A 10313-nucleotide genomic window follows, 5' to 3' on the forward strand; every position below is an offset into this window, starting at 1 on the left:
CACCACATAAAAAATACAAACATAACTGTTAGAGTTGTGACTCAAATTTTGTTGATCCGACCTCGAAAGTTTCGTGGTGCGACCCATATTTGTGATTTTCAATAGGGTCTGTGGTGGTAGCGTAGAGATTGGACCGATAGGCCCGATCATATGGACCTTTATATTTTTGGGCTTATGACCTATTTGTACGCACGTATTATATAATTGCGATTTAGTGGATGTTTCATATTATTCAGAAATACACGAAATTGAGACTATCGTCTCCAACATTGTACTCTCTCTCCATTATAGTGAAACTTCCTCGGTCTCTGTCAGTGATTTTTTCCGCAAGGGTTTCCACATAAATTCGTGTGTTCTTATTTTTCCTTTGCTTATGATTTGATTATTTTCTGCCCGATCATAACAATAACTAACAAAAACATTATTAATACAAGATATTTCACATTATTCTTATCCACTCTTTAAAATTGCCCATTATAGAGAGCACTCTATTGTAATCAAAGCCAGTCTTTGCTTTTCAAATGCATTAGTATTGATTTCCTCATTATTGTCATGCAAACAAATCTCTAATAGAAATTCTAAGGAAATCCTTTTGCTACTAAAGTCATTGGAGTTGTTGTGAAATTTGAAAATGACATTTTTAAAAATCATTTAGGTGCAGTGAATATGCCTTTTGATCACATAGCTAGGGTATCAGTTGACTGGATTATCAAATTATCCTATAATTTATATATATCTTAGGTTGCATGAAAATCATGAAAACCTTCAATTAATTAATTACAGCACCAGGTTTTCACAAATTTTGAATTTTTTTTCTTGTATTAAATAGTGAATTTTCTACTCCTAGAGATATAGTCATGTGCTCACCCCTCCAAGGTTGGTATTTTAATTTGAACTTCAAATTTTCTTGTTTGACTGGCTTATTGACCTTTTAAGTTTGAACATTATACAAATAGAAATTTGTCTTTGTATAATGGGTTGGCAATGGCCCCTTCAACCTTCAATTTCCCACTAGGTAATATAATTTTTTTTCCTCGTCCGATGTTCTGTATACATATTTAAGCTTAAATTAACTTGAATCAAACACTACAGGGTTTATTCTGGAGGTGGCGCTACCAGCATAATTTTCTTCATATCCAAGGATGCAACTCAAAATTTCTGATTAAGGGTAAACTAGTCTCACCACTGCATCACAATTCATGTTGATAGTAATATAACCATTGATATAAACCAGTGTAATTGCTACACAGAGTTCACTAATTATTTTTGAAAATGGACTTTTGAAGTATATATGTCTGATTTTAGATGCAAAATGTGTAAGTTGGGAAAGTAGGGACCCTTTTGCTTGTATTCTTTTTGTTTTTATTTGCGTAGGTATCTGTTTAATTTGGATGAGAGAAAGTAATGCACTCTCGAAAATTAATGAAAGCTCTACTAGGCTTGAATCAGGGACTTATTATTAATCAACTATACTTCTGAAGTTCATTGCAAAAGAACAAAGATACATACATATATATATATATATATATATATATATATATATATATATATAAGTCACTTCAATATTTTTGTTGGTTCCTTTTATTTCCTATTCGGTGTTTGGTTTCTTCAATATTTTGTTGGTTCCTTTTGTTTCCTATTTAGTGTTTGGTTTTTATTTAAAAATTTGATTAATTTAAATTAATCAGAAAGTCTCATATACTAAAGATGATTTCATCCGAAGACCAACCCGCGACCTCTAGTTAATCAAGTATACTTCGGAAGTTCATCTCAATGAAGCAAAAAATAAAGATGTATGTGTTTATTGAATTTCCATATTTTCATGAAAGAAATTAAACGAAATATTATAAAGAAGGATAAATATATAGTATGGTCAAATATCAATATATAGAGGTGAGATGAATCTCTACTGTGAGTTTGAAATTTTAACACTCACATTTTAAAGAAATTAAATGTGATGTTACTACTAGATGAAAGATTTTGATTTTGTATTTTATTATAAATATTCTTTTACTATTTGATTATGCTAATCAAACTTATTGCTTATGTCTACTTTTTCTTGTCATATCCATATATAGATAAGGAGTAAGAAAATTTGGGTGTAAGATAAAGAATTTCGGTGGAATGGTAACTTCTCATTTATTTTTAATCAGAAATTTTAAATTTGAACTCTTATATACGAGCTATCTTTGTTAGAGAGCTTTTCAACTCTAATGTAGAACTTTCCGATAAGAATTTGAATTTAGTCGAATTCTTATGCGGGCGGTAGGAGTAGGTATGGTATGGTATAGTATGATATTTAAAATTTCAATACGATAATTTCGGTATTCGATTTTTAAAAATATTATACGATTACCATACCATATTAATTCGGTATGATTTGGTATTTTAATGTTCGATTTCAATATTTTGCGGTATGGTAATCGGTAACCATAGTTTGTTCGACTTCGACAATATATAATCGTATAATAGAGTGTTATTACTTCGACTTATCAAATGCACGTCTCAATTGTATCATAATTACACATGTAAAAATATTTTAAAAAAGTACAAGTAACTCTTTTTGTTAGTCAAGTACAAAAATAAAACATTACAATTAAGATAGAGTAGCCAAAGTTTCAATGTCTTAACATTTTTATACTAATAAGTTGTAAGCAACTCTTGAAAGCAGGCAACTGACGGTCGACATGCCTGCTTCCAGCTGTCTGTTTGCTCCGTAATTTTACTATACCACCCCTAATTAATTATTATATGACATTTACTTATTAGAAAATTAATAAAATTTAATTTTTTAAAAAATTAAAATAGATATTTATGACATGTCTGCTTCAGCTGTTTCAACAGTAATTTTTTATATCGACCCTAAATAGTGATTATAGGTCATGTATTAAAAAATTGATAATATTTAATAAAAAAAATTAAAATAAACATAAAATGATAAATTAACTCCTGATATTTTAAATTAGTTTGACATTTTATATGAGGTTTACGTGAAAAAATTTCACAAGTATTTTTTATAGCAACTTGGCTATATGACTTCTAGTTAGTTATTATGAGTCATTCAAAACATATCGGTTTCGCTACTTCAATCGTGTTACTATATATAAGTGTGAGTGGCAGCTGACGGTTGTTATGCTTGCTTCCAGCTGCCTGCATGCTCTGTGATTTTACTATATCACCCCTATATGACATTTACGTATTAGAAATTTAATAATTTTTTCTAAAAAAAGTAAAATAGATATTTATGACATGTCTGCTTCAGCTGTTTCAACGGTAATTTTACTATATCACCTCTAAGTAATTCTTATAAGTTATCTAAGTATTAAAAAATTATTAATATTTAATCAAAAAGATAAAATAAACACAAAATGATAAATTAACTCTTGATATTTTAAATTGATTTGACATCTTATATGAGATTCACTTAAAAAAATTTCACAAGTATTTTTTTATAACAATTTTGTTATATCATTTCTAATTAATTATTATGAGTAATTCAAGACATGTCGGTTTCGTTACTTCAATCGTGATATTTGATTAACTCTTGAAATTATATCAGTGTCGCTTAAATTGAAATAGAAAAGATATTATAAATCAGAATAATTAAAAAAATAAATTACTTTTAAAATATAAATTAATTATTAATATCATAAAAGTTTGAACAAGAAGAATTTTATAAATTACAATAGCAAACAACTTAAAATAGTAAATTATGATGTAAAAAAAGTATTAGAAATTACAATAGTTAACAGGTTAAAAATAACATATATTGGGTCGTGCTGGCACGGGCTTTCGGTACCTAGTATATATATATATATGTAACTATATACTTCGGTATGGTATTTGGTATGTCGGTATATCGGTATGCCATTTAAAAATATTTAATATCGTACCATATATCAAAAAAAATTTAAAATGTATACCGCATATCATACCAAATATCATAATATAAAAATCACAATATCAAAAATTTTGATTTAGTATGATAATTTGATATATACCATACTATGCTCACCCCTAGCGGACAAGGTGAAAAATTTAAAAATTCTAAATAAATAGCATAGAGAAGGGCAAGATAGTAATTTGAGAATTGAAGGCACGAGCCTCCTTTTTGCCTGGCCTTCTGTAATGTATAAGCGCTTTGTTAGGGAGGAAAGATAAAAGATGTCCCCACACTCAGTTTTTTTTTTGGTGGGTAAAATACAAAAGCAAACAACACCCAAACAATCCTTCACACACACTCACACTCACACTCACACTCACGCTCACGCTCACGCTCAAGCTCGCTCGCTCTCGCACCCCAAAAAATATTAGGAGTACTTTCTCCCCAATAATTTAAGTAGTGTTTGGTCATGTAAATTTTTTTTTTTTTAAATTATTTTATTTTAATAAAAAAGTAAAAATAGTATGTGTTTAGTCATAATAATTTCAAACTTATTTTTTCTTTTTTTACTTCTACACAAAATTTTAAAAATAACTCAAATTTATATTCTTGACCAAATACAATTTCAACTTTAAAAAATTATGATTTTCATGGTCAAACAGATAGACATTACTACGATAACATATTTAGTATTTTAATGAAATTAGGAGAGAAATATATGCCGATCATACCTTAGGTTCAGAGAATTTTTCTTTCTTTTTTTTATATTTTATGATATTAAATTTATCGAATAGAATGTTGAAGTTGAAAAATTTATTAAATATAAAAACAGATAGTACTATTTTCTTTTGACAAATAAAAAAGAAAAGTAAGACCATTAAATTGTGACGAGGTGAGTATTTTTTGGTATTTTATTTATTTAGTGTCCAATATTCAACTTGTTATGTAGAAAAAAAAAATAGAGTAGTGAATTACAACGTGACAAATCAAACTCTTGCGGAAAGAAAAATTCATATAATATTTGTGACTCCCCAACTCAGGAGAAGGATTTCCACATTGACAAAACACAAGCGGAATGCTGGTAGTGACGCATTTTAAAGTCGTGCGGGCATAGGCCAATGGTGAACAATATCAGTAGTGGGTTGAAGAGTTACAGGGATCTTTCGGCCCTTCGTGTTTTGGAATGCCCGTCGCGGTTAAGAGGCCGGCTCGGGTCGTGACAATATTCAACCAAAAGCTACTAAAATTCCATTTTTGAATCACATTCACTCTACCACGATCGATTTGCCTTTTATTTTTTATTTTCCTTTGCCTTTTCTTGGTTTCACCCAAGTAGTCAGATTTGGTAATCTAATACAGAAGAAGGTAAAAAGTAGAACACAAGAAGGGGTTAGTGGGAATGTAAAGAAACAAAGTCTCTCTCTCTTTCTATCTTTGTGGTTCATAACCATTTGCATAGTTTGCTCAACAGGATAAAAAAAACAACTACAACAAAAAATAAAATTGATAGTGTTTCTACAGTAGTTGTATTAAGAAGAGAAAAGGGGTATAATTTTTGGCTAGTGGGAAACAAGAAAGAGAAAGATAGAAAGACAGAAAGAGAGAGAGTGAGAAAAAAAATGGTGGGCTCAAGTGCAGCAACAGATAGGAGCAAAGAAGCAGTTGGGATGATGGCACTTCATGAAGCACTTAGAAGCGTCTGTCTTAATACAGACTGGACTTATTCAGTTTTCTGGACCATTCGTCCTAGACCGTATGTCCATGCTTCTTTGTTTTTTTGTTTTCTTTGGTCTGTTGGGGGTCCTCATTTGGTTACTTTTTGTCTGGTTTGTTTGTTTACTTTGCAGGAGAGTTAGAGGTGGTAATGGTTGTAAAGTTGGAGATGATAATGGTAGCTTGTGAGTATTTTTGCTTTCTTGGACATTTTCATACTAAATGGGAACAAGAAAATGGACTACAGTAGTCTCTTATTTTAGCTAACTTGTTTGGAACTGAGGTATAGTTGTTGTTGCTGTAACAGTTCAAGAAAATGAACTTCTATCTCTTTTTTAGCTGTGTCAAGAAAGAAAAGAAGTGGGGTTTCGTACACCTGATCCTAACTTGTTTGGAACTGAGGCGTAGTTATTGTTGTTCAAGAAAATGGACTTCAATTTCTTTTTTTTAGCTATGTCTAAAGTGGGGTTTCGTATAGCTGATCATTACTTGTTTGGACTGAGGCGTAGTTGTTGTTGTTCAAGAAAATGGACTTCAATCTCTTCTTTTTAGGCGTCTCAAGAAAGAAAAGAAGTGGGGTTTCGTATAGCTGATCCTAACTTGTTTGAAACTGAGGCGTAGTTGTTGTTGTTCAAGAAAATGAACTTCAATCTCTTCTTTTTAGGTGTGTCAAGAAAGAAAAGAAGTGGGGTTTCATATAGCTGATCCTAACTTGTTTGGAACTGAGACGTAGTTGTGTTGCTGTAGTTCAAGAAAATGTACTTCAATCTCTCTCTCTCTCTTTTTTTTTTATTTTTTTAGCTTTGTAATGGAAGATAGTACTAGCTTAAATAAAGAAGTTGGGATTAATATAGCCGACCTCAATTTGTTTAAGACTAGGCATATGTATTGTTGTTGTTACTGTTCAAGAAAATGGACCTCAATCTCTTCTTTTAAGTAGGGTCTAAAAAGGAAAAAAGAAGGAAAAAGATCTCTTTTTTAGCTGAAAGATTGTAACTTTACTTTCTTTTGTTGTGTTAATTTATGCAGGATGTTGATGTGGGAAGATGGATTCTGCAGAGGAAGAGGAACAGATTGCTTGGAAGAGATGGATGGTGAAGATCTAGTGAGAAAGGCCTTCAGCAAAATGTCCATTCAGCTATACAATTATGGAGAAGGGTGGGTACTGGGTAGGTGATTTGGTTGGTATTGGATTTCTTAACTCTCCATCTCCACACAGTGTTAATGAGTAGTAGTATAATAAATAAGAGAACCAAAAGGTGGAGGGGACAAAAATTTTGTGACAATTTGTCTATTTTGATTGGTTGGGTTTTGGTTTTGCAGATTGATGGGGAAAGTTGCCTCAGATAAGTGTCATAAATGGGTTTTCAAGGAGCCTACTGAATGTGAACCAAACATATCTAACTACTGGCAGAGTTCATTTGATGCTGTATGTATAAATATAACAAGAAGTTTACACTTGTATTTATGTTTTGGTTATGTTAAGGAAGTGATTTTCCATTTGCCAATTATTGGTCTGAGAAAGTTTTGAATGGCTGATGATTTCTCTTGCTTTTGACCTTAATTTCTGCAGCTCCCGCCTGAGTGGACTGACCAGTTTGAGTCAGGGATTCAGGTCAGATTCAAAACTCTTAGAGCAATAATTGCCTCTGTTTGTTATTTATTTATGAAGGAGAGCGTTGACGTAGCTGGTAAAGTTACTTGTCATTTGTTCGAGCAGTGGAAACAGCCTATTGCAGAAATGCAGGATTAGATTGTGTCCAATAGACTCTTGTGGTTCCGGCCCTTCCGTGGACCCCATGTACAGTGGAAACTTAGTGTACCGGGCTGGCCAAAGAGAGAAAAGAAATAATCAATTTCTTCTGGTTCTTGGCTTGTTTTGTATGCCATTATTTGCTTAGCCTTATGTGTGTGTGTGACTTTGTACTGCTTTTATCTTGCAGACTATTGCTGTGATTCAAGCTGGACATGGCCTACTGCAACTGGGATCCTGCAAGATTGTAAGACTTAATTTTCTCTTTCTAAAAAATAAATATTGTTTATTTAATTGTTTTTGTTTCTGTATGGACATGTTATTATTGCTCAAGAATGTAGAGAAAAGATTTGCCAACCAAAACAATAATTATTCATGAACTTTTTCAAATACTGATCTCTTATGCTGCCCAAACTTTTCAAAAATGCCAATGGGTATGTGTCGGATATTCCAAAAGTAATGCATTTGTGGAGTATCTGACATGGGTGTGGCAACGTTTTTGGATAGTCTGAGCAGCATAGTTGATCACTTAATATGAATTAAGCACTTCAAACTAATTTCGATAAGAATGTTGTATCCTTCTCAGATTCCGGAAGACCTCCATTTCGTGTTAAGAATGAGGCACACGTTTGAGTCTCTAGGCTATCAATCCGGCTTCTATCTGTCACAGCTATTCTCTTCCACAAGGACTAGTTCGCCTTCGTCTGCGATTCCTCTCAAGCAGCCAACTATGCCAATTCGCACTCCTCCCCTTTTCAACTGGGGTCCAAGGCCAATGCCTTCAGCATCTTCACTGCTATCGTCTCCCAACTTCCAAAACTCCGCGAGACTTGGTATTCCACAGTCGAAAGATGAATCTCATATGTTCCTCCAGCTTCCTCATACATCCGAACCACGAATGGAAGACATGATGGGAGCTGCTGCTGACCATGAGAGTGACATCAAGTGGCCTAATGGATTGTCTTTCTTCAGTGCTCTCACTGGTAGAAACGACGATTCCAGGACCCTGTTCAATCCTGATAGCTTAGGAACCAAACCGGATCATAATCAGCACGCGCTTAGTCTTGATGGGAAGACTTCACATCCGAATTCAGATGCTTCGACCTTGCACAACAACGGAGGTGCTAATCCAAATGATTTCTTGAGCCTGGACAGCCACCCTGATAGCGTTCGGAAGATGGACAAGTTCAAGAGGAGCTATACGCTTCCTGCTAGGATGGCTTCGTCTTCTAATTCATCGACTTCACTCGATCAGCACCAAAATAATCCAGGAGAATATAGGAATGAAGGAGGAATGTACCCTGATGTCATGGAGAGATTCTTGGAATGATCTTTCCAGGGTTATGGTGGAAAAAAGTTGTACTTAAGAAAAAGCTTTAGTTCTGTGCTTTTGCTTAATTTAGTGCTCTTTTTAATAGTTTGGTTTTCCTTCATCCTTTGGACCTTATAAACATTTCCACTTTTTCTTGTAGTCTTTTTGATCAGTTCATCTAGAAATGAAGGAAAATTTATGCTTTTCTCTGCTTTTTTTTTTTTGTAGGAAGAATATGGATGTCTAGTACATTTGAAAATTAATGTGTCTGCACTTTAAAACTGTTGTTGCGCCCGTATTGGATTGTGCAAATACAGTACGTAATGCATTTTTAAGGACCTGTCATGGTTTTAATGGTGTTTTTGTAAGAAATTGAGCATCACAAAAGTTACTCTTTCCGTCTCAATTTAAGTGTCTTAGTTTGATTGTGCATGGAGTTTGACAAATAAAAGAAGATTTTTGAATCTTGTGATCTTAAACTTGTTACGTAGAAGGGTGGAATTGAAAAAGTAATTAAATATAGAAAAACATGCATTTTTGAAACATATCAAAAAGAAAAATAAAACACTTAAACTGAGACGGAGGATGAATGTAACTACGTTTCTGGATCAACTTTTGAAAATTAGGGTCATGTGAAGATGACATTGCAAATAGATCAAAGTTCTATTGACATTTGGTGAGTTGACATTACACAACAAAGGAGAGCAAATATTCGCAACATTTTATCTAAAATAGTACTCTAGGTAAAGATCAGAGATCTACAATAACAATACTGTTTGGTCTCTCTCTCACTTCCCTTTTCCCTATTTAGTGTTCGGTATCTCTATTGAGGCCGCTAATTTGGGTTTACCATCAAAAGAAAAGATTTAACCTTTTCCTCCTCGATGTTTTAGAGTGGAGGACCCATTTGTACGATATCTCAACAAAATCATTAGGAATTTATAAGATAGTGATAAAAGTATATTCTAAAGTAAAAATGTGTAATGATCCTCCACCTTTAATCGTACCCAAAGCCATGTAGAGCTAGCATGAACTTAAAGCTATGACTTCTATCGAATTTGTTCGAACCTATATATTATCAATATAAATTTCAAAATTCTGAATTAATTGCTATTTAAAATAAATATCGAACACCGAACAAAAAATTAAAATACAAAATGTAAAAAAATGATGTCCTCTTTTCTTTGGACTGTGTAAGAAGGATTGGCTTTTGGTGTCTTGTCATGGGCCATATTTTGGGAGGAGGGAAGATTAGTGTAACTTTTGGTCGTGAATGGATGTTGAATCTTCTTTATTCCTTAATTTTTGCCTTGGCACATAGGAAAAGTTTACTAGAATCCAAAGATAAGAACTCACCTTCTTTTTTGGAATTTTATTTGATTAAATATAAAAGTTCTCTTAATAAATAAATACATGTAAAGTTTTTATGAACCTAGATATGTCATAATATATATTATGTAATTGTTATAAATATACTATCATATATAGTGAATATCTATTTTATCATATATATAATGAATGTCTATTTTATCATATATAATTAATGTTTATTTATGAAAAAGTTAGAAAACTCAAGGTTATTTTTCTCCTATAAATAAAAGATTTTTCTTCATTGTAATTAACTCCTCAAGAATTCATAAGAAATAAGAAGT

General features: G+C 32.4%; 1 protein-coding gene across 3 annotated transcripts; it reads left to right on the forward strand.

Moving 5' to 3' along the window:
* The first annotated feature begins 4783 nt into the window (after positions 1–4783).
* On the forward strand, positions 4784–8866 carry LOC107878644 (protein RICE SALT SENSITIVE 3). Of its 3 annotated transcripts, XM_016725711.2 has the most exons (8): positions 5570–5636; positions 5731–5781; positions 6261–6354; positions 6626–6754; positions 6920–7025; positions 7170–7211; positions 7540–7596; positions 7936–8866. In XM_016725711.2, coding segments are annotated over exons 3-8 (1080 nt in total). In that variant the 5' UTR covers positions 5570–5636; positions 5731–5781; positions 6261–6352; the 3' UTR covers positions 8680–8866. The 3 variants fall into 3 exon arrangements, with proteins under 3 accessions (XP_016581196.1, XP_016581197.1, XP_047271545.1); XM_016725710.2 differs by lacking the exon at positions 6261–6354 and having other exon boundaries at positions 4784–5636; XM_047415589.1 differs by lacking the exons at positions 5570–5636; positions 6261–6354 and having other exon boundaries at positions 5765–5879.
* The last annotated feature ends 1447 nt before the right edge of the window (positions 8867–10313 follow it).

The sequence above is a fragment of the Capsicum annuum genome, chromosome 7 (genome assembly GCF_002878395.1).
Source record: "Capsicum annuum cultivar UCD-10X-F1 chromosome 7, UCD10Xv1.1, whole genome shotgun sequence".
NCBI lineage: Eukaryota > Viridiplantae > Streptophyta > Magnoliopsida > Solanales > Solanaceae > Capsicum > Capsicum annuum.

Bases quoted from the DNA above. Each gene is read 5' to 3' on its own strand.
- LOC107878644 (XM_016725710.2), top strand. From the start codon at position 5,503: ATGGTGGGCTCAAGTGCAGCAACAGATAGGAGCAAAGAAGCAGTTGGG. The intron at 5,782-6,625 runs GTGAGTATTTTT...TAATTTATGCAG, and splicing joins GGAGATGATAATGGTAGCTT to GATGTTGATGTGGGAAGATG. The intron at 6,755-6,919 runs GTGGGTACTGGG...TTGGTTTTGCAG, and splicing joins CTATACAATTATGGAGAAGG to ATTGATGGGGAAAGTTGCCT.